This window comes from Solanum lycopersicum, chromosome 1 (assembly GCF_036512215.1).
Source record: "Solanum lycopersicum chromosome 1, SLM_r2.1".
NCBI classification, from domain to species: domain Eukaryota; kingdom Viridiplantae; phylum Streptophyta; class Magnoliopsida; order Solanales; family Solanaceae; genus Solanum; species Solanum lycopersicum.
The window spans coordinates 80,711,071-80,734,979 of NC_090800.1; the positions used below are offsets into that span (position 1 = coordinate 80,711,071).

At 34.7% G+C, this 23,909-nt stretch overlaps 3 protein-coding genes across 5 annotated transcripts; 1 reads left to right on the top strand and 2 right to left on the bottom strand.

Moving 5' to 3' along the window:
- Nucleotides 1–462: 462 nt before the first annotated feature.
- LOC101251620 (uncharacterized) lies at nucleotides 463–3,575 on the bottom strand. 2 transcript variants are annotated; one of them, XM_069287355.1, is made up of 7 exons: nucleotides 3,427–3,575; nucleotides 3,009–3,336; nucleotides 2,628–2,803; nucleotides 2,470–2,550; nucleotides 1,830–1,905; nucleotides 1,640–1,732; nucleotides 463–881 (listed from the first exon to the last, which is right to left on the bottom strand). In XM_069287355.1, the coding sequence occupies exons 2-7, from the start codon at nucleotides 3,292–3,294 to the stop codon at nucleotides 733–735; spliced, it is 861 nt and encodes a 286-aa protein (XP_069143456.1). In that variant the 5' UTR covers nucleotides 3,295–3,336; nucleotides 3,427–3,575; the 3' UTR covers nucleotides 463–732. The 2 variants fall into 2 exon arrangements, with proteins under 2 accessions (XP_069143456.1, XP_025887504.1); XM_026031719.2 differs by lacking the exon at nucleotides 3,427–3,575 and having other exon boundaries at nucleotides 3,009–3,416.
- Nucleotides 3,576–3,771: 196 nt separating this feature from the next.
- Nucleotides 3,772–9,724, bottom strand: LOC101255250 (probable protein S-acyltransferase 14). The gene is made up of 7 exons (XM_010327407.4): nucleotides 9,180–9,724; nucleotides 7,708–7,927; nucleotides 7,527–7,618; nucleotides 6,609–6,732; nucleotides 6,422–6,507; nucleotides 5,471–5,536; nucleotides 3,772–4,163 (listed from the first exon to the last, which is right to left on the bottom strand). The coding sequence occupies exons 1-7, from the start codon at nucleotides 9,393–9,395 to the stop codon at nucleotides 4,038–4,040; spliced, it is 930 nt and encodes a 309-aa protein (XP_010325709.1). The 5' UTR covers nucleotides 9,396–9,724; the 3' UTR covers nucleotides 3,772–4,037.
- Nucleotides 9,725–12,847: 3,123 nt separating this feature from the next.
- LOC101251922 (protein transport Sec1a) lies at nucleotides 12,848–22,689 on the top strand. Of its 2 annotated transcripts, none has more exons than XM_010327412.4 (22): nucleotides 12,848–13,148; nucleotides 14,485–14,543; nucleotides 15,330–15,411; nucleotides 15,780–15,858; nucleotides 16,000–16,050; nucleotides 16,157–16,253; nucleotides 16,360–16,392; nucleotides 16,655–16,783; nucleotides 17,064–17,255; nucleotides 17,344–17,427; nucleotides 17,502–17,600; nucleotides 17,683–17,753; nucleotides 18,003–18,099; nucleotides 18,583–18,708; nucleotides 18,802–18,897; nucleotides 19,755–19,868; nucleotides 19,959–20,036; nucleotides 20,745–20,956; nucleotides 21,210–21,300; nucleotides 21,383–21,472; nucleotides 22,026–22,131; nucleotides 22,247–22,689. In XM_010327412.4, exons 1-21 carry the CDS (start codon nucleotides 13,076–13,078, stop codon nucleotides 22,080–22,082), a joined length of 2,010 nt encoding a protein of 669 aa, XP_010325714.1. In that variant the 5' UTR covers nucleotides 12,848–13,075; the 3' UTR covers nucleotides 22,083–22,131; nucleotides 22,247–22,689. The 2 variants fall into 2 exon arrangements, with proteins under 2 accessions (XP_010325714.1, XP_069143443.1); XM_069287342.1 differs by having other exon boundaries at nucleotides 22,252–22,689.
- The last annotated feature ends 1,220 nt before the right edge of the window (nucleotides 22,690–23,909 follow it).

Here is a 23,909-nt window from a genome sequence, read left to right on the forward strand (position 1 = left end):
GGGATTATGAGTGAAGCTTCTCGAATATGCATTTTGCCAAATATTTTGACCAACACTGGGCCCCATAAATTATTTTATTATTTCGTAGAACTATTTATTTTGTATTGGTTTCTAGTTACACCAAACTCTTTTGGAGGTTTAAAGTACTGTTGCTTTGTAAAAGTCCCAATTTTTTATATTTCATACTGAACTATGTAATGTGTAAATTTCCTACATGTTCATTGGAACATACCTCAACTATTACTTAGTTGTTCACTTTTCCTACCTAAATGATAAGATGTCACTTTTCCTACCTAAATGATAAGAGAAGTAACAACTTACCATTCAAATATGTTCCAATAAATATTTGAGATAAAAAAACTCACACCTAGTAGTTAACTATAAAACTCACAAAATTGAAATACTCTTAAATTATGTTTTCGACCCTTTACTCTTGTTCTTTTGACATCCCATAACGGATACTTTCACTAAATATACTTGTTTTTTTCTTCTATATAGCTTGAAAGAGTACTATTTAATCAATTGTATGATGTAAAGTCGAACAAATACAAATACAGCTCTGGATAAAGCATTAATATTACAACCGAACCCAGATACAACAATCCCTTCTTTATAGACCTACAACTGCTTTTATTACCTCTCACCAAGACCCTAAACCATCAAATATAGTAGTCTTCTACCTAGGAAATTCACCATTCCATAGCTCGATATCAATCCGGTGAACGCGTACATTCACTCTATATTAATCCGAACAACCTTCTTTGGTCTTCCACTTTGCGTCCTTCGCTGAGCACTCTGAGCACTGTTGTCACTTGGTCTCGCACCACTAAATGGATCTCGGAATCCAGCTTCCCAGTTCGTCAGCCAATTACTGCTTGTTCCTGCATAACCGAGATAGTATACTATTATGAGGATCATTGAAGCTTTAGTTCCCTTCAATATAAGAAGACACATCATGCCTAAATATCTGAATTGGTAACAAAAACCTACAGGACATTGGCTGGTCCAAGCTCATTTTAGATTTTTGTCGACTTGGGGGTAAACAGTTCTATCATCGTAACTAATAACCCATTAACAGAAGATTTCAAACAGATATTTTCTGTGCCAGGTTCTTAAAGAATTGATATTCAACAGATTAGCAACTTTAGGGTGCAGTAAATTATGCAACAAATTTAGAAGCAGCTCTCCTCATCTGTACCAAATGTTGACGAAAGGTGACCAAATTGTGTCCAAGTAATTCTTCAGAGTGTTTGTTGCCGTTGCTTGTTACATTTGTATGTCACTACGAAGTTTGATTAAACACTCTTCCTTATAAAGAGGAGGAAAATACAGGATTTTAATTCTATGGGTTCACGACTCGTGATCTAACCAATGAATCTATCACCTAGTTTGAGTTCTCTATAGGTTCATAGTATAGTATTTTAAGCAATTAAAAAGATTTGTGTTTAAATTAACCCACATCCATACTACAAGACCCGCCAGTCTCGAAGCCAGCTCAGCTTAAGTCTGGTGGTAGGAATGCAATAAAATAAACTGAGAAGACTGCAGAAATCAATCAGATCTGTGCAAATGCAATCTGTTGATGTACGTAGTCCTATTTAACATGAGTAGAGAAAGGCATATCCTTTTGCTTACTAACCTGCATTTGCGTGGAAATCAAATCCACTATTCCATCCAGGGATTTCGTTATTAGCATTGCCATTCCATGTCTGTTCAAAGCCAGCTAATTCATCTGCACAATAAAGAAACAAACAATACAAGATGAAAAATCTGCAGTCCAATGGAAAACAAATACTGGACATCTAAGCAATCTTATTTGAAGATGCTACCTTCTTCTAGATTATGCAAAGTCTGCATTGTATCCACCTTACCATCTGAGGCAAGTTTCCTTGTCAACGAGTGCCCCTAGGAATGACAGAAAAATTTCAATAAGAAACATCTTTGTATCTATCAAAATAAGGTCTCTGTTAGGGCAAAACTTCAAATACCCCCAATATAATACACATGGAAACTATGTTATAGAATTTCACATAACTGCTACCACGGACAAAGTGGTGCCAGCCTAGGAAAAGATTCATTTGAGAAAAATCTGACCAATTAATGTTCTCTGCTTGTGTATCAATACAGTAACAGAATTATTAGCATCTCTCTGGCGCAAAAAACACAAGAATTAGAATCCACTAAGATGCACATGGCAATCTAGAGCTCAATAGTTAGTTGCCAACTCTTTTAATCCTCGAAACCACATATACTCTCCTGTTCATTTTATTCTGCCATTAAAAGGTTTTTGTCTACCTACTATGAAAATCATTTGATAGCATTAATCATAAGGAGCATCTAACTAAATCACCATCAACTCTTCCTTAAATAAGTAAACTAATGATTATATGCGTTCTTAGCAACATAGGTTCTTCAAATATTTTAAGAACACTGCCTAATATCTAAGACTAATGAAAACATACATTATACCTTATCCTGAATTCCTCTGGAAATTCTATGTGTTGCTTGACCCGTTGTGCTATCTGCTTGCTTGCTCTCCTCTAACACCCTCTGTTTGATAACAATACACTGTTAGAACCAGTAAGAACAAGAATATCAACCCAGGATACTAATAAAAGAGAACATACTCCATCATTTCCAGCTCTCCGTGTGGTCGTGGCAGTGTAATATGTCCCGTTTATTCCACCATATGTAACTCTTCTATAGCTCATGCTCTGAGGCTTAGACTGTGTTCCTTCCAATTTCATGTCTTCCATTCCACGAGTCACATCTTTGCTTATGATCTTGCTGCTCTTGCTATGGTCTGCAGCATAAGTCGGATTAATGATGATAACCAGCATGAATTCTACTATGGAGAGACACCATAAAAAAACGCTTGAACTTGTTTCTAGAACTAGCTATACCATTATCAACAGTGAGGAGATCAAATTCGTCAAGGACACACAGTGTAGCGTAATCTATTTTATTGAATCTAGTTGAGGATACAAAAAATTAGAAGCAAAAGTTACCATCCGTTAGGTCTTCAGGATGTTCAACAAGTGGATTTCTGTTAGCATAAGCCCTATCTCTTTCCTTGTTACAGCCATTCACGTCCCCGCTCTCCTCATCTGGTTCTAGCGGTGCATCTTCATCATCATCCTCCGTATCAATCTCTTGAATGACTGGCCTATTAGATTCATCATCATGAGGAGTTGTTGGATGTAAGATGGAGGTCCGAGACAAGTTTGGAAAAGGGCGAGAGAAGAATGGATCATCGAATGGGTCTCTTCCTCCAAATCCAAATATACTTGACATTATCCCTCCAAATGGACTGTTGAAATTGTCCCCTCTTCCTCTCTGCATATTCTCACAAACAGCAGAGTCTAGAAATTCAAAATTGCTTTAAAAAAAATTGTATTTGAAAAGGAGCTGGTGTGAGAGACACACGTGTTGGAGGCCTAGATTCTTCCCTTTTTCACGTCAGAACCTTCCAGTTCTCTCTATTAAAATGAAAATGAAAATTGTTAAAAAAAAAAAACATTATTAATTAACGGAATATTTATCAATGATTTTGGCAGGCTGTAAAATAAAAAAAAACTTTATGCCAATTCATTCTGGTTAAATAAATTTTATGAGTGGAAATATCATTTGTGTATCTTTAACTTTATTAAGTAAAAATATACACATCCTTGTATGCAACGTAGATAAGAGTGACAATACTGGGTGATGCAATTTTAAGACAATTCCAAGAGATTGGAACCACTTTCCACAATTACGAACAATGAAATTACATTTTAACTCTGAAATCAAATATTAAAATCTACATTTCTAATCAAACAGTTGTGATGATCTTACAAGAAAACCTGTTGTCAGACTTGAGACATAAGAAAAACTTCTATCTTACAGAACCCATTATCAATACATCAATTGGCTATATCCTTTATGTAGTGTCTGCACAACGCCAGCAGATGCAATCGCGGGATGGGCATCAGTAGGTACTACTACTCTATGATTGTTACAAAAAAACATACTCAGCTTGGTAATGTACTTGATGACACCTAAAATTCTTGGGATTCGAGTTCGGGCTTGGATGGGTATTCAAGACCATGAAGAGCAGGCATCCTTCTTAGATCTTCTTCCGAGTAAGAGGGGATAAACCAGTGCTGCTTGTCCAGGCCAAAAACCTGATGCATAAAGTTACAACCTTAGAGATGGATGTAGATACTCAATAAAGAACTCTAGCTAAAAGACATCAAACAACTGTACATGAATCTGAGGAGTCAGAAAAAAAACAGGCATACAGCCTAGCGGGAAAAGCTAGGGATTTGGTCTTCCCTAACAGTCACTTGTTTTCCTGTGGCCTCCTTTCAAGACAAACGTTTGAATACTCAAAGGCCCCTAATGCATTCTTTATAGGCTCCATATTAATGAAGAAGGGATTCATCAAACTGATCCTGTGGATCTTTAAAGGAGAGTGTATCAAGGACCAATACCAAGTGTCTGGAAAGTGTCAGGCAGGCTAACTAAGTTCACCTGAGTGATTCAAACAACTAAAGGTATGTGAAGGTGATGGTCAACAGAAATACTTTGGGTTAAAGGTTAGATTAGTCAGATTCAGACACCACCACTTGCAAACTCTCTTTCAAGTATTTTGGTACTGAGGTTTCATGCATATCTTGTCTCCTTGATTAGGTTCTCCATATCCCTGATCTTTAATAAAAGCAAAACAAGATAAATAGAAGTACCGTTGTTTTGACCAGGTTGGTTCCCCATATGCTGAGGCATATCATGGACTCTAAAACTAATGTGATATAATACTATAAAACAAAGACAATTGAGATACAACAAGCAGGTTAAGAAGGTAGAATCAACTTTTGCTCCAAACTTTTCTATATTACAAGTACAAGCAAACATCGATGTACCACTTCTTTTTTTTTAATGAAGTAAGATGTTGTATTAGAAAGGCATCAAGGAGATTACATCAATGTACCACTTCTTTATATGATGTCCTCACTTTTCAGAAATTGATTCAAGCACAGGTGGTAAGCATGAGTAGATATACAAGTTCTGAGTAACAACTGAATTGGTGTTAAACTGCTTCCTAGCCCTATATAGAGAAGTATTCCTCTTTTTCCCTTTATTGCTACGGTGAAGCTTTAAGTTCGGTTCTCTACAAGTATATGTTAGATTAAACATAATTGTCATGCGCAATTGGAAGTAGTCGACCCAGTCTCAAACATACAGACCCCAAAAAATGGAGAATATGGAGAGCACCTGGTAAAATAGATCACCTCACTAGCAACATTACCAATTTTATTTTATTCTTAAAAGAAGAGATTACCTCCCTTGATATTGTATCTTCACACGAGTTTTTAATCTATAATTTAGATCATAATGCTACATAAGATGCATCAATTTTTACCGTGCAACTGAGAGCAACCATGGTAAAAGCAGACAATTGACAATCTCAATCTTTTCAAACTCAACTAACCTGTTCAAAATTCCTCTTTCGACCAAGATCATAACGCCATTTTGGAGTTGTCTTCTTCTCATACGCCTGCAAGTATAAGAAGTGTTTTAATGCGGCAAAGAATACTCAGAATCTGTCAGTAAAGGGGACAATTAACTACTGAAACTTCAAGTTCAAATACCAAGGTAAGCACAATCAGTGGCCCCAAAGTAGCAGTTTGGTTCATGATAACCTAGAATCCAAAAATATGAGGTTGAGCTTCAAGCATCTAATTGGAGGAAGGCTTATCATTAGAAGATGTAAAGATGTGGTTTCTTCAGGTAAACCATATAGTTTGGTGCAACAGCCATGGCAAATGTATTTTCCACCATTTCAGAATGGAGTTTGAAGGGCCAAAGTCAGATTTTAAGTGGCATCGGCAGCAGATGGTTCTATGCAAGGAGGCGGACTCTAGTAATGCATAGCGATAAAAAAGAATACAGTCCAAATATAGATAAGAAGCCTATTAAAAGGATAACCAACTTTGTATTTTCCTCAACTATCCTGCCCAAGTCTGGCTGAAGAAGAGTTATGGATCATTTTATCCCTTGGGAAGACACCAAAGGATCCTCCGGGTAAATGAAGGCTCTTCGTAGATTTGAGTTTTGAAAAAAAAAAAAAGAATGTGGGGAAAAGCAAAATGGACGAGGAATCACTCTACTTCAATTTTGTTTGTTTGTTTCTTTCGTGGGGTGGATAAAGTATGAAGAGTATGACCTCCATGATTTTGCAAGAAAACGACTTTTATGAGGTGGTCAATCAAAACGAGCCAAAATAAACATACTTAGCCAATTGATCTAGCAAACAAACTTTCCTTAACGACTAAACCCAAGACACGGAGAAACACCAATTTTTAGCAATAGTTTCCCTTTACAATAAGAGATAGCAGTTCACCATTAAACTTTCAACCCAAAAGTCAGAAAGGTGTGATACCTCAATGGTTGTGGTATTACCAGCCACCAATGATATGTGCATGATCAGAAATCCCAATACACTCAGAGCAAAAGCAAGATTGAAGACTGCGATTCACAAGAATTGTGTAAATAAATAGGAAATCGCATGCCTATGTAAGAGAAATCACAGGAGGCAAAGTTTGGGAAGCAGGGTTTCTACACCTTACCAAATGCAAGGAACGTGGTAGCAAGAGTGCCCGGAGTCCCAGGTATCTCCCCATCACTGAAGAATGCAATAAACTGTGGCAGTAATGCTAGAGTCACAAGAGTAGTCTCAAGGAACGTGTAGAACTGCATAAAGGAAGACATAATTAATTTGGGAAGAAGGGTCAATAAAGTATTTATTGTCAACAAATGGAACATTAATAGTGGATAAATATATCCATTGAGAATTGATAAATACAATCAGCTAACAGGATTTCACAGGCATAACATGCAGAAATAAGATGGAAACTATTAACTCAATATCACAATGCAAGTTAATTGGTCAATCAATTAAGCATCAATGGCAAACTAGTAGGTAGGCTGCATCATGATTTGATTAGTTTTAATCTACCAACAACCTACACAACTCTGTTTTATCCAGTCTTGGTGCCAACTATGCAAAGCTCACACAGGCAGAGTTGGTAATGTAAAAGGAAAGTAAAATTTGGCAAAGAACAAGGTTACAGAAATATGAAAATAATTCCTCGCTATATAGCCAGTTCTTTCCACACTTGTACAACTAGCTGGATAAAAGAAGTCACAGCTCCTCATAATAGTGCACTGTTGGATCAATAGGTGAATATGATTTTCCAGTCGCAGTTCTTTCCTACCTTCTGTTTAACTTAAGAAGTTGCTCGAAAATAAAACATTTACAACTTTGTGGTATATCCATTGAAATACGGAAAAGCGTGCAAACAGAGCAACAAGGAATAAATTGCATAGCAGAAGGGATAATAGATATTAGAATAGAAAGCTAACAGCAAAGGCAGTCAGTGCAGAAAAACCACAGAGAAGTTTCATATTTGCTGGTACCCTATCAATTTTGCTAAGGTTGCTGATAGTAGAATATTATCAACAACTATAAGAATAGTGAAGCTTACCAGAAAAAGAAGGAAATACTTGTAGTTTAGCGCTCCAACACAATTGACAACCCACACGCAATGATGGTCCATCTTTAGAACACATCTTCCACCTAAAACACGGAAACATAAACAACTCAATCTCGAATTGAAAAAAAAAAGATACAAAAATCGTCACAAAAGGCGCATAACAAGAACTCACAAACAGAACAATGATGGCACCGAGGTGGTTTCAGCTGGTTGCATTTTTTACAAAACCGCACTCTTGGGTTTGTTGAATCAGCTGGTGAAGCCCCAAATTCAGATGTGGTTAATGGATCAGTGTCACTTCTTTCTTCATCCAAGTCTGGCTTCCAATTTGGAGGTACACTACCAGGATCCGTAAAAACGACAGAAAAGTAACTCCACAAAAGCATCACCAACTGCAGTTATTAAAGAACAGCAACTCCTTCAGCTACAGAGTATAGATCACTATGCATCCATAGCCTCATTTGACTTTTATATAAATTCCAAAATTAGAAGATACAGAATTGCTAAGCGGAGAATAAGATTTTCCATGATGGTTGATGAACACTACTTTTCCCAAGTAAAGTTTGTGAATAAATGATTATATAATCACGAGCAAGGAATATCATCTTTATGCTAACGAGAGAACATCAAAATCATATTTTGAGATACTTTCTGTGAATGACGACCAAGTATTGCAAGTGTATTGTCGATCTCCATCGACGTAAAAAGACCGATCCCAAGTGCTTCTTCAATAATTGGCATTTTGCATTAACTATGATCGTCTTCTCAATGTTTAACATGACCTAACTTGACATAGAAGGTGCATTTCTTGGGCGCACGATTATTGATACCTACTACTAGAAGTAGAGAAAATTTACCGTCTAAAAAAGAAACTTAGAATTCTTCAATGCAATCTAAGCTACAAAATGAAATTTGCGGACAAGTATGTCTCAATCTCAAACTAAAACTAGTTGGGGTAAGCTATATAAATCCTCTTACCCTTTCAGTATCAACAACATATATATCGACAAATGAATTGAAAAGAATTGTTCTCAATGGAATAATTAGTCTAGAGTCATCCTCTTCAAGACAAAGCTCATGCATGATGAGACACGCGCTTAGGGGCTTTGGTGCCTTAAGTGTTATCTAAGCGCGTGAAGAGCTCAGCTTATTTTGCACTTGCTTTAGTGCTTACACGTGACTCAAACCGAGCCTTCGATAACACTAAACATCCACTCCATTTGGCCGTGTTCCATCTCGCTACTCAATATTTATCTTTCAGGACAAATTAGGAGTTCTGTGAAACATATCGAATTCTGTGAATCTCACACATTATCCCTACACTATAATCAATTTCTGACCAAGCTAAACACATTAATGTAAATTCAAGTAAGCATGATACATAAAGAATAATAAATTAAACTAATATTCTCAAATACCTTGCTTTACAAAAATCCCAAGAATATGCTCGTACATCCCATCCTAACCCAATATATCCACACTATTTAGCACCATTCTCAAAGAACTTCGTCAAATAAAACACCCAAAAAGAACATTCTTTCCAATTTCCTCACAAACCCCACATACATAAAAATTCCTTTCCACCCATTGAAGACCAATGATCAATAAAGGAATCCCCAATACAATAGAAGTCAAGAAATTTACCAAACAATGGAACAAGACAAGTACGGCAAGCGCGATGAGGGCATCCAAGATTCCAGAGCCACTGACGAGGGAGGGACCATAGCTGGTCAAGACGACAGCGTAATATGTAACACCGACAACGCCTAGGACCAACAAGATCATAATTGATCCCAGTCCTCTTAGGGCCGTACAGAATCTGAATACGTTCCAAGCCATCACTGTTCCAGATCTATACATATTAAAATCTCTCCAAAAAAAAAAATCACAAGAAAAAAAAAAAGAATTGTACAAATTAAGAATCAAAGGGATTTGATTTTTTTTTGTTCTTGAGTGTGTTTATTTGATTAAATTTGGTTTTTATTTCTTTAAAATTTCTTATTTTTTTCGAGTTTATGGATTCCGAGCAGAAAAAGTGGAATCCATGGTTGAAGAGAAGTGAAATGATGGGGAAGAAGGAAAACTGAGAAGGGGAAAGGGTAAAATTGTAATTACAGCGCCCACTGTATTGGGATAGTCCAGCAATTACTTCATCTTAATTACTACTCATTATAAATCAAGTGTAAACAAGTTGCGTAATATTTCATTTTTTATAATTTGAATATACTTTTTATAAATATGATTTATATTGTTTTTAAAAATTATAGCAAATAACTCAATTTAATTTTTACAACTCCACTATAATATAATATAAAAAAGTAGTATACACTATTATTCTTGAACATTGAAAATAATCACTTTGAATTTTATTTTTATAAATTATGATTTTTGTTATTGTCACATGTTCGAAATATAATTTTTATCAAGTTGTAAAGTCTATGAAACAAAATCAATTGTTAATAAATCAGTGCAGATCTAGACCACTTTAAATTCTGGTTGTACTTGGCTTTTCTAAAAAAAAATAAATTGATTGGATAAAATAAATGAGATATTTTTTTAAAAAAAATTAAAGATAATTTTACTATTTCACCCTTAATTATTTATTATAAGTGAACTAATTAATAAAATCTACATATCAGTAATCGAGTATATTAAGATAGAGTAGTTAAAAAGATAAATTAAAATTACATATAGAAATTACTTATACATTTAATTTTATGAAATTTAAGAAAGATAATAAACATTATTGTGATCTATTTGAAAATTTTTATTCTCACCCTATTAAGAAAGAGAATTTTGGGTTTCAAAACTCTTACAAGGAAATAAACTTAAATTATTCAACAATAATGTTAATTTATTAGTAATATAAAATCCGTGAGAAGGACGTATAAGTTTTCTAAGAACACAAGAATAACAAGTGTATAATGTTGGGTTTTTTGAAATTTGATTTCTGTCGGATTATACGTTAAATATTTTTAATATAGTCTATATATTGATTAATGTACCAGGAGATTATTTTTAGAATTACTTTTTAAATAATTTCTTATATTTTAAATATTTAAATTCATAATATCTGATTAAACACCATATCGTTATGTTCCGTAAAGTTGTTAATGCACGATTAGTTGGTCGCCAATTGCAGCATATTGGTCAGACCATCATGCACGTCCAATTCTAAACAATTATTGGTATAAAAAATATAGGCTTAAGTTATATGCGGTCCCTTAAAATTATTCGCATAATTCACTTAGACACTCAACTAAGACTATTATCTATTAGACACTTTAATATTAAAGAATATGTATCTATTGAACATAAAATGAAAACTTTTTTTAAAAATATTTTGTGTGTAGTTCACGCGCTTTGACTTAAAAAAATGACAAATAAAATTATGACTTGGCACATGGACCCAATCTAGCAATGAAATATAATTTTTTAATTTAAAAAAATGAAAAATAGTTTCCCTTTATTTATTAATCACAAAAATATTAACAAAAGAAAATCTCCACCCCCACCTAGGGGTGTGCATCGGTCGGTTCGGTTCGGTTTTACATATAATCGGTTCGGTTTATCGGTTTTCGGTTTTAAAATATTCTAACCCAATAACAAACCAATAAGAAATTTTTTATCGGTTTATTGGTTTATCGGTTTTTGATGTTATCGGTTCGGTTTAGGTTAACCCAATAAGAAAATGTCGATCAAATAATATACAATAGTATGTATGTTATAATTACATGTTACCAACTTACCGTCAAAACATAATAGAAAACTTTGAATGTTGATCAAATTACTAACATTCACAAACTTGCAAAAGCTATCGCCTACAATTACGAACTAGAATTAAAACTAAAATAAAATATTTCAATGAGACAATTTTGAACAGTTGCTTGATCCACCAGATAATCAACAAAGTTCTCACAAATTTCCTAACCAAAAAATCACATAGCCTGAAAAGCTAATATTGAATCTATTTATGTATTAAATTATGTATATTTAATATTGAGGAAGGGTAAAGTAGTAAATAACTATAGTCTTATTGGGTTATCGGTTTACCCAATAACCCAATAGGAAAAATCGAAACCGACCCAATAACCCAATAATTATTTTTTCTAAACCCATTAAAAACCCAATAATCCAATAACCCAATAATAATAACCCAATAATATTTTATCGGTTCGGTTTATTGGTCGGTTCGGTTTTTGCACACCCCTACCCCCACCTAACCCTTTGACCTTTCTTCTTCCTTTATCCATTCCTCTACCCAGTAACCACGACCACCATAACAAAAATAAAAACCTCCCTTTCAAATTTAATCTCCTATCATCTGTTATTCTCCATTTGTTTTGAGATTTTTGTGAAAATAAATAAACGTCAATAAATTGTTTTTAAGATTCATGATCAAGAAAAATTGAAAGTATGTTGAATTTTTTAATATCATCTTTAATAAATTAATGAGTGGCGATGTTTGTTCAATCGGAGTGATCGAAATAGAGATAGACGAATATCGATCAATTTTTAACTCCAATGTTCGAATTTCTCTTCTTCACATATTAAATTAGCAGATTTTTTTTACAAAAAAAAAAAGAAGAATGAAACAAAATGCTAAGAATTTTGAAACCATTAGAATGGTGGGGGAAGAACATAACCACTGATGCTAAGAATCTTGAAATCATTAGAATGGTGGGGAAGAAGATAACCATTGGAGCATGGGTATGGGGGTTGTGTTGGGTTGGGGTTGATAGAAATAGGGAAGAAGAACAAATCTTCTTTTTTGTTAATTATTTTTTAAAAAAATTAACTTATGGGTATAAATTTAAAAAAAAAAAGAAAAAATATTATTTTTAATAAATTAACGCGCTTAAGAAAAGTGAATTACACGTTTTTTGCCATATCAGCATTTTGTGTCTAATAGGAAGGACTTTTGAACAAATAAAGTGTTCAATTAGCACAAGGATTAGTTGAGGTGTCTAAATGAATTATGCGGACAACTTTGAGTGGCTGGAGATAACTTAGGCCAAAAATATACTACTATAAATAACTTCCTCGTATCCTTAACTTTATTTCCCTAACAACTTTTAGTATATTATATGTAGTACTAAAATAAAAAGTAGTACCAATAATCACAAAATCAAAATAAATAAGTAGATACAACTGAACGTGCTAGATAATGTGATTTATACATATTCAACTTAGGGATTAATGGAGATAGAGAATCTTAATAAATGTTCTACTTCCTTGCTCTATCAATAAAATTTATTTTTTAATGATACAAATACATAATAAAAAAAATGAGCAGTATATAACCGAAAAATGATAACATACTTAATATAATTTCGAATATGAAAAAAAAAGAAAGAAAAGAAAGGCACGGTTAGAGCTCTTTGTGCGTCCCCACGAAGTTTTAACGACCTTTTCAGACTCTCTCGATTCTCCCCTTCAAAAACGCCTTCCCACTATTTTCTCCCTCTACTCTCTCTCTCACTAAATTTCAATTCAATTTCTTCATTCCAAAAATTCACTGAACAGAATTTCCAACGACAATGTCTTTTTCAGATTCAGAAACTTCCTCTCATGGAGGAGAGTATAAGAATTTCAAGCAAATCAGCCGTGATCGTAAGCTCGCTCTTCACACATATTGCATTTATTTCAAATTTATCACTTGACATTTCTACTGTAATCAATATCCAATTTTTAGAATGTGGCGATCGTAGCATTAATTCCAACTAGTTCGTGATTGATGTGTATGAGGATGCGATGCGTTCTGGTTGCTAGCTATTCTTGTTGCTTAATGTGAACAGTGCTTTCTGAATCATGAATCCAGACATTTAATTTGTATTTTTAGAAAACTAATTTGATCAAAACTAATTGAAGGGAGCCTTGATGTAACTAGTAAAGTTGTTGTCACGTGATCAGGAGGTCACGGGTTCAACAGCCTCTTATAGAAATGTAGTGTGAGGTTGAGTAGAATAGATGGTTCGGCCCTTCTTCAGACCTTCTGAATAGCGGTAGTTTAGTGCACATACTTCCTATTTTGATTTGACTAAAACTTTCTTGGATTTCAAGTAGAAGTTGATAGGGTTCGAAATTTAGTGCATCCAAAAAGAGGATTGGAGTGATATGGGGAGAGTTGAATTTGTTGCTTACATGTGGAGGCTTACACAACTTGATCCCTTTACTTTTGGGGTTGAGTTAGGCTCAGGTGCCATATCGTTACATGGTATTTGAGTTAGGTCCTTTCCGTTTGGGCCCCTTGGTGCATGTTCCAATCAGGCTTGAACGTGGAGGGGGGGTTACAGTCCCACATTGGTTGGGAGAATGGACTGGTGGTTTGCTTCTATTAACTTGGGCAATCCTCCACTCATGAGCTAGCTTTTGGGGTTGGTTAGGCTCAAATGCCATATGTTTACACTTTGAAACATCTCATACTGTAATAAGTGATTGGTGCCTTCCTAATTTTTGTGTATCGAGATGAATCGTTAAGTTGATGCACAACAATGAGTAGCTGATGGAGAAATGATCTCAAGCAATACAACTCTTCAGGAAATGAGTAAGGTGACTAAGGTCATATAGTAAAAGCCTTTTTACCCATGTGGAGTACAACTCATTTAGTAATTGCAGTGTGGATTCACCTAGCAGTTGAACTACTGAAAAATGGAAGAACAGAGATGCAAAATAGGAGACTTTATTAACCAGGAAAATCATCAAACCTTTTGTTAGCATCTTTTCAATCTAGCAACAAGAAGTATGTTTCCCCAGATTACTGTTTCTACTTGATGCATCAAATGTTTTATTTCTATTGCGGCATTGAATTATGGTATTACCACAAGATTACTGTTCCTGATGCATTGAACTTGTCCTTTGATCTCTGTGGGTGTCTATGGCATTTCACACTGCATTAGAGATGAGTTTGGACTAATGTGCTGTCTGTCTTGATGTATTTTTGTTCTAGGACTATTACATGAAATGCTTCGAACTTCAGATTCAGGAGATTCAAGATCTTCATGGAAGGTATGTTAACAGGAGGAATTTATTACACAAAATCAGTTTGTTAAATTTTGTCTTTTGTCCTTGAAACAATTTATATTTCATAGCTTTAAATACTTTATTCAAAAATCTTATCTCTTAAAGAACGACTCTCATCCAGATGTTTGGGGAAAGCTAGTATTTTGTTATGATGTTTTTTCCTCTAGCTTCAAAATGTCTTACCTCGTGCACAAATTGCTTCCTAACTAGTAGGGGTTAGGGGGAGAGTGGTGTATACAGTACACAGCCTTCTCCTTCCATTTCTGCAAAGAGGCTGTTACCACTCATTGAACTTTGAATCAGGGGGAGCAATTTTATCATTGTGTGAAGACTAGTTCTCTGTCCTGTCAATGCCAAAATTTCTAGAATGTCTATTGTTTACCCATCTTATCAAGTTTTGACATACATGATTTGTAGTAAAATATCTTCCCAATATGAGTTAATTAATTTAACATGAATAGTCTAACTTGTTATCTGTGTCATTACACAATGATTGATCATGTGTCAGCATCAATATGTTGTAGCTGTGTTCATGAATGACATTGCTTGGTACTGGTTTGCGAGTTAACGCCAGCCCACGGTGAGATTGTCTAATAACCTCAAAAGGTAGTGTTATGAGAGAAGAAATGCACATGCATAAGAATTTAAGAGTCATTGTTGTTATTGGCTTCGGTCTCTATTTTTCCTTTCAGTTATGTGCTGCCTTTATGTCTTGACAGCATGGGAGACTTGCAATTTATGAAATTATGCTGCTTAACTACTTCTTTGCAGGTTCTTATCATGGATAAAGTAACGGTAAAAGTGATGTCTTCCACATGCAAAATGGCTGATATCACTGATCAAGGAGTTTCATGTGAGCTCCGCATGCAATGAACTCTTTAAGTTTATCTGTGTCATTGTTGAACAAGTTGACAATCTAACCTCACACAATTATCAAACCCCTTCAGTAAACCAAGAACAAAGAGCGTTTTTCAATGAGAAGTGAGAGATGACTAGTTTCATTAGGTTATGTGTATACTCCTATTTGTATAGAGAAAAATAAATGTTTAAAGGCACCACAAAAGTTACTCTGTGATATCTAGTTCTACTCAGTCAGAAATATAAGGTTTATTGACTTTGTCACCAAACCTGGTGGAATGAGTCACAAAGTCCCATGTAGAGTACTTTAAATGGTTGTTAGTTCTAGCATGTCTTAATGATTATTTGTATTTATTGTGACAGTGGTGGAAGACCTTTTCAGAAGAAGACAACCTTTGCCAACAATGGATGCTATATACTACATCCAACCGTCAAAGGAGAAGTATGATCTTTTTCTCAAAATGCATTCTCTACATAATCATCATGTGTTTGATTTTGTAACAAAGCGCGAGAATTGTGTATTGACTTTATACATGATCTTGAATGTCCTATTCGAACTAACAGTTAAAATTTGAGTTTGCAGTGTTGTCATGTTCTTGTCCGATATGTCAGGAAGAGAACCTTTATACAGAAAGTATGGACAGGATCTCATTCTCCATAAAATTTAGTGTACCGTAGGTTGATCAATTTAATTGAATCCTCTGGTTTATCTTACTTCTATTATTTACCTATCTTTTCAGAGCATATGTATACTTCAGTCACCCAATACCTAAGGACCTGGTTGCGCGGATCAAGAATGACACAAGTGTCATACCCCGTATAGGTGCACTAGGAGAGGTAATGATCACATGTCTCTATCTACAATACTGCATGCATCATGAAAATGATCTCTTCACAAGTTTAACTGAATCTTCTTTTTCCTTTTTTTTTTGGCACAATGCAGATGAATTTTGAGTACTTTCCAGTAGACAGCCAGGTAATTTGGCAAATCTCTATGAACACCTTTTTTATTTACTTGGAGCATTTAGTTCAATATCTGTTTATAAACTGGGAATTATATTAATTTTTTTTACAATTTTGACTAAGAAATATTATGAAGACATGAAATGGACCTGAATTTAATGGAATAGATGTAGAAGACTCACATAGCGGATCTCAACTAATTGAGTATTCATCTGTTGATTAATTGAAGAATTATGCCGATAGCGACTTTTTTAATCTGTCAGCTTTTATCACAGGGATTTGTTACTGACCATGAAAGAGCACTTGGAGAGTTGTTTGGTGAAAGTGCTCAAAATTCCCGGCGTGCTGAAGCGTCCTTGAATGTAATGGCCTCAAGAATTTCCACTGTCTTTGCTTCACTGAAGGTAATTTGAACTTCACCAATGCTCTTTCATCTGAATTTTGTAAACAAACCAAAAGACTACTGGTACAAGCCTTGTATTAGTTTATGTTGCAATTATTCTATCAAAAAACAAATGTTGAAAAGGTTGGTGCAATTGTGATTCTCTTTAGGTAAAAGTAAAGTATTTTGGTGGTGTGAAAGACATTGGATTTTCACCAATGTCTTTGATTTTTATTTGGGTCTCTTCCAGTTACTGTTCCCTGTGACCAACTTAGTTTTGCTAAAACTGTCTTTACATCCAGGAATTTCCTTTTGTGCGTTATAGAGCTTCCAAGGGACAAGATGGATCAACAGCAACAAATTTCCGTGAATTAGTTGCTGGAAAGCTTGCAGCAGCCATATGGAACAATATCACTACGTATAAGTCTAGTATACCTAACTATCCACAGAAGGAGACATGTGAATTATTGATTCTAGACAGATCTGTTGACCAGGTTTGTAATTGATTTTGTTGATAAAATAATATTCAGCACTATCTTGTTTCGTTTTTAACTTGATGAAATGATAAATTTACTCGTTTAGATTGCTCCTGTGATTCATGAATGGACATATGATGCCATGTGCCATGACCTGCTTGATATGGATGGAAATAAATATATACATGAGGTACGCATTGCTTCATTTTCTGGATTCTTATATCAATATTCTCCTGAAGTTTGACCGAAATGTATTCACATCAGGTTCCTAGCAAAACAGGTGGTTCACCTGAGAAGAAGGAAGTTCTTTTAGAAGATCAGGATCCTGTCTGGTTGGAGCTACGGCATACTCATATAGCTGATGTATGTTTCGTGAATTACCTTATTCCTTTGATGCTTGTGCATGTCATATGTACTTCAACTCCTAACTTGAAGACTTTATCAGGCTAGTGAACGACTCCACGATAGGTTTACAAACTTTGTTTCTAAGAACAAGGCAGCACAAATGGAGCAGAGGTTGGTGTTTCTAAAGCTGTGAAATATAATTTTACTCCTTTGAAAACTATGTGGAAACCTGCATCTTTATCAGTACAGCATGAACGCTGCTCCATGTCTGTGGATGATGCAGCATCACTTGTTAATTGTTTTAGTTGTTACCAATTGATTATAGATGTGATTTGTTAACTACAGATGAGTAGATTTACAGAATTTTATTCATGAAACTTCCTTCTGATGATTCCTCAATTCAAATTTATTTTTACTTAGAGATGGAAGTGAATTATCTACACGAGACTTGCAGAAGATGGTTCAAGCATTGCCACAGTATAATGAACAAAAGGAAAGGCTATCTACCCATGTCGAGGTTTGTTCCTTGGTCAACTGGACCCATGCGTGGACTTCTTCGTTTATTTCAAAAAAGCAAATTTAAAGCTTTAGCCCTTCACATTTAAAAGTTCTTATGGAGTAACACTTCAACAATTAAAATCGTTCTTGAATAGAGGTTGACTATAAGAAATTAGACTTTGAGGTACTTCTGGATATACGATTCTTAGGAGCTAGTTTCATTGGTTCAGGTTTGTATTCTAAATTTGTATAATCCCTAATAACAGCCAGCATCTTACTGATCCCTTCTGTGGTAGAGCTCATGGGGATGGTCATATCTTATTCGAACACAAAACCTGCTGCAAGTATTTAAAAGTCATAGCATCTTCCCTGTCGTTGGTCTTACCTATGTTAATATTCATACAGTTATTCTTTGGTTATTTAGGAACAATTGAATTTGACAATGTGATGAACCTAGCATGCAATAAAATGCTGAAGTTTATTTCATTACTTGATTGATCAGATTGCTGGAGAGCTTAATAAAATTATCCGAGACACGGGTCTTCGGGAACTTGGACAGCTAGAACAGGATCTTGTCTTTGGTGATGCAGGAACAAAAGAAGTTATCCATTATCTGAGGTCGAAGCAGGTGGAAATTTTGTGCTGGCTCAGAAGAAATATTCAAACTCATCGTAATTTCCACTACAAGGCATGGTCTAAGTAATAACTTTTCTGCATGCAGGATACTTCAGGTGAAAATAAGTTACGCCTGATGATGATTTATGCATCTGTGTATCCAGAAAAATTTGAGGGCGACAAAGCAGCGAAACTGATGCAGGTATTTACTACATGCTAAATTCTTGAAACAGTCCGAATTCCATCTAGCATATCATTGTTGTTTTGTTCAAACAATCTCATGGTAGATTGGCATAAGTATGTGGATACATAATAAAATAACTGGAGCGTAGTAGTTTTGTCTGTTGATTTAAGGGGAAGAATGAATCTTCTGAAGAGCAACTGGAATGATTTCGTGATGCATCAAGAAAAATGATGCCCGAAAATCACTGAAGAATCCATAGAATACTTAGTATCAGAAGAGTATGAATAGGATGTTGCAAACAATATAATTTTCCAAGTTCAAATGTTGGGGTTTCAATGCATTCTTCCAAATAAGTCAAGAACAATAAAAAAAGTAAAAGAAAAAGATGGTTTCTATGAACAACAATGCAGTTGGCTTAATTGAGGCAGTTTTCTGTTGTGATTTTTCGAGCATTTATTTTACCACGTACAATTATAATGTATCACTGGATGTAGTTTAGAAAATGTGACATATGAGAAGAAAATTATGGAGCGAGAACAATAGATCAAGAGGAGAAGTTCTAAGTTCTGTAACAATTTCACCATGTGGACCAACAAAAGCTATCTCCTCTACATCAATGCTCTCAGGATTTCTTGGCCGCCTTGTTACTATTTATAGAATGAACCAGTTTTGGAGAAAATAGTTCTCAACCAAATGTTTTTATGCTATAAGAAAAATATGGCCATTCCTAGTTTATCCATATTCAATGTCCTAGAATCAACTTGTAGAGTTGTTATTTTTTGTCTCATGGCTATGTTTTGTATTGGCTCATTTGTACTGCTACTTGAATCTAAGGGAAGTTTGAAAATTTTAATATAGATTCTTTTTTCCCCTAGTTAGCAAAACTGTCACCTGAGGATATGAAGGCTGTGAAAAATATGAGAATGCTAGAGGGTTCAGAAAAACGGAAGCCAAGTGGAAGCTTCTCCCTGAAGTTTGATTCGCAAAAGGTAAACATTTAAACTTTCCTGGAGTCTTCAGCTCTCATAATGACTGAAATGAGACTTGACAGTTGCTAGATTTTGTTGTTTGCATATTAGAAAGGGAATGCAGCTAGAAAAGATCGAACTGGAGAGGAAGAAACATGGCAGCTATTCCGGTTTTATCCCGTGATAGAGGTTTGCTATACTTTTCAATCCTCCTTTGTATATAATTTTTCAGAATTGAACTCGGAAGATATTTCATCTTTGTTTAGTGCTTATATGATTGGTAGTATAAGAGGGTTGCAGTTTTTGTTTCCAGCCATATTATTATATCTTCTTCATTGTCTAGATTAGGTTGCCTTTTAGTATGGAATAGCAAATTAACTGCCAACTTTGCGACCAGATAGAGATTAACTTCGAATTTCTACATGAACTGTAGGATTTAGGTCCTAATTTACTGACTGAATCCACTAAATGACCTAGCGATGAGAATATCTAAAAGATCATATGACTGGAAGATCTTATTGCATGCTCCACATAGAGGATACCTTCCCAGTACTTTTTTGAAATGGAAATTGCTCAAGGACCAATTCACCTGCTTACCATTGAAGGGTTCTGAATTATATTCCAGAGAACTACCATGCTTGGAAGCGGGTCAATTGCCATTGCCTCTCTTTCGAGAACTCTATTTTTGAATTTGGGGACTACAATGCTCAAAAAAAAAAGAAATAATGCTTTTATGAGAGATGCTTCTTTAAATTGCCATTGTGTGAAAGCAGAATACATTCAGCTTTGATTACATTGTAGACTTCCCAAATTTTTCATGTTTAATCAATAGCTCTTTGAATGCTTAGCTCATACATCATGCTTTCTGAATGATATAACCAATCCTGCTTCTTTCAGGAGTTGATTGACAAAATGTGTAAAGGTGACTTGTCAAAAGATGATTATCAGTGCATGAACAGTTCTCAAACTGCTCCTCGTGAGTTCAATGGATCTTCTGCAAGGAATGTCCCACCAAAGGCCACTACTGAATCTACTAATCCACGTTCAGTGAGATCAAGGAGGACTCCGAATTGGGCACGTTCTCGTACTTCTGATGATGGATATTCAAGGTTCTCCTGTGAAAAAATCGTTATTAGAGTTGTTTTTTTCTTTTTAACCTAGAAGATCCAGGCCTCCTGGACTCCCATATGAAGAAACTGTCACTTTTTAGTTAAAAGAGTACCATGTTTATTCATTTAATTTTTCATTACTATTTTCCATGGTGTAGGATTTGCATAGCATGCAGCATCTAATTTTATATATGTTCGAAAAATTGTATTTATTCCTCATCTTGTATTGTGTTTTTGTTGGAATTTTCTCCAGTGACTCTAATCTCAGAAACTTTTCAACTGATTTTAAGAACATGGGACAACGGATTTTTGTTTTCATTATCGGTGGTGCAACTCGATCTGAGGTAATCCGTAACTTTTGAGTTCCATCACTGTCTTTCCACTTAGGCATCTGAAATGGTATATTGTTGATTTTCTTCTACGCAGCTTAGGGTTTGTCATAAGCTTACAGCAAAGCTAAGGAGGGAAGTGGTCCTTGGCACAACTAGTCTAGATGATCCACCTCAATACATCACGGTAATAATATTTCATCCAGGAGTTTTTGGTGAGGTGTCTTTGACTTCGATTTTCTAGAATTCAGATAATCTTCCTCTCTTAAAATAAAATTAAATTGTGTGAATAATTCTTTAAATGCTTGCAAAACATTCATCTTAAAATGATCAATCTTGGTATCAATCACTCGGAGACTTCTCTAGATATCATTCCATTATTCATGAGCTAAACTTTTAGTTTTGCATAGATGAGTTGATTAATCCATGTCCGATTAACCACTTCAATTTGGGTTGTATGAGAATATTGGATCTTTTAAAAGGGTCTTTTGTGAAGGCATGCAAGCAAAGTTACCTATTAATCTCTGATAGGCCTTCTCATCATTTCAACATCCAAATTGTTTGAAGTGTAATCTTACTGGAGAAGCAGCTCAGGCTATGAAAGTGTTATAAAAATTGTCAAAGTTAGAAACTGTGGTGATGGCTGAAATCAGAAAAAGGAATTATTGCATCACTTCCGTAACCCTAATAGTCAAGTGAAATATATACTCAGTCTGAACTCATCTCATCTTGTTTCACAGAAACTGAAACTGCTATCAGAGAAAGAGATTGCAGTAGATCCTGGCCTCGGAATTTAATGTAGTATTTGGGATTTATAGAGTACCTTTTTTCATTGACACCCAGAAGGTCAGTGAGAAAGCTAAACCGATTATCGCTTTATGTTTTTCCTCTCCTTTTTCTTCCATTTAAAGAAACTACTTGATCCCTGCATCTAAAACCAACTTTCTTTAAATTTTAAAAGTTCAGGATGCGCATGGCAGTTGCTTAGTTTCTGGTGCTTCTTTTATTGTTTTCGCGAGAAGAATTGATTCACTGCAAAGGTATATATATCAATTTTAAAGAAGGCTTCATGCTACTGGAGTCTGGATTTACACATGGCAGTTGGTTGACTGCTTTAATACTAATCTGCTGCTTAGGTAGAAACCTATCTATAAAAGAAGATATTATAGAAACTTCCTTCCATCATTCATGAGGCTGTGAAGGAGTTAGTACAAGTTTGCTTTTTGTTTTAAACTTCAAACACTAAGCATGATTACACTCTTGAATTATTGTAATTGTATTAAATGTAGTTGGCCAAGTTTGTCTTAAAAGGCATGTATTAAAAGAAGAAAGATTGTTTGTATCTGTAAAAGGAAATTTTCTGTTTTCATATACCATCTTCAATGCCTTTAATTTGGTCCAAAACTGGAGTCAGTTGGTACCTTCTCAGGTGATCAAACTTATATATCATTTGCTTGCTACTAAAATTTCTAGTTAAATATAATTGCTGTAACATTACACTTACTAGTGCTGAATGTAATTCTTTTCAAGGCACAAAATTTTTATAAAGAATTTCATATGGCAAAGGAGTTATTATTAAAGGATATGAAAATCAAGTTAACAGAAATCAAATGAGAATAAAATGAAATGTAAAATAAATGTTAGCTTTGATATTCATAACAGTCCAACTGCAAGAGGAGATTATCAATAAGCAAGCAAGATACTTAAATAATATACCTAGCAGTTATTTACAGAGATTATGGATGTTCTGGAAACTCTGTTTGTTGAAGAGTAGTTATGGTAATTGAAAGTTGAAACAGATAGTAAGTTAGTTCATCAAGCTCTTGAAGGAACAATTTGTTTTCCATTTTTCTAGTTAGAAAATCAGAGAATCAAGGTGTAACTCTTGATGTTTTACACCTTATTTGGAGGGTTGTAATTACCCATTGTGTTGTTAGTTTAAATACAATGTTTGTTATAATTGTTAATTAAATTTTATTGCACCCTATTGTTTAAATTTATCATTAGGTTACTGTTGGGTATGTAGCAAGAATTGATGGGAAATAGAGGGAAGGAGAGGAATTTGAAAAGTTTAGAACTTGAAAGGTTGGGAACTTGAAAAGTACTCTAATGCTTTATTGAAAAAGGCAATAGTCCCTCATCGGTAATGGAAATGAAATAGGAGAGTTTAAATAAATAAACACTCCTATTAATTGTTAAAAGGGTTGGAAAGAGGGACCCGAGATAATTTTTTGGACAAAATTTATTTTAATTATTTATTAATTAATTTAAATGGCCAAAAATTATTTTCAATAAATCAGTTGATAACAGAATTTAACCGAAATGTTTTCAACTTTTTAGTTAACCCGACTCGGATTCGAACAGTCAATACCATTTGAAAGTTTGCAACCTTTCATTAATGGTCGTGTCAATTCTGAAAGGGTAGCAACCTTTCAGAATATATTATTCTTGCCTATAAATACCATTCAGTATTCAGAATATTTCCTAACGAATTTTCTGATCTTCTTTCTTCTTAAAAATCATATATTTCTTCGTGTACTTTCCTGCTGTGGAATTGATTCGCTGACAGTAGAGTTTTTGGTATTTTACTTTGGGAGGTTATATTCCAAATCAAACCTCGGATA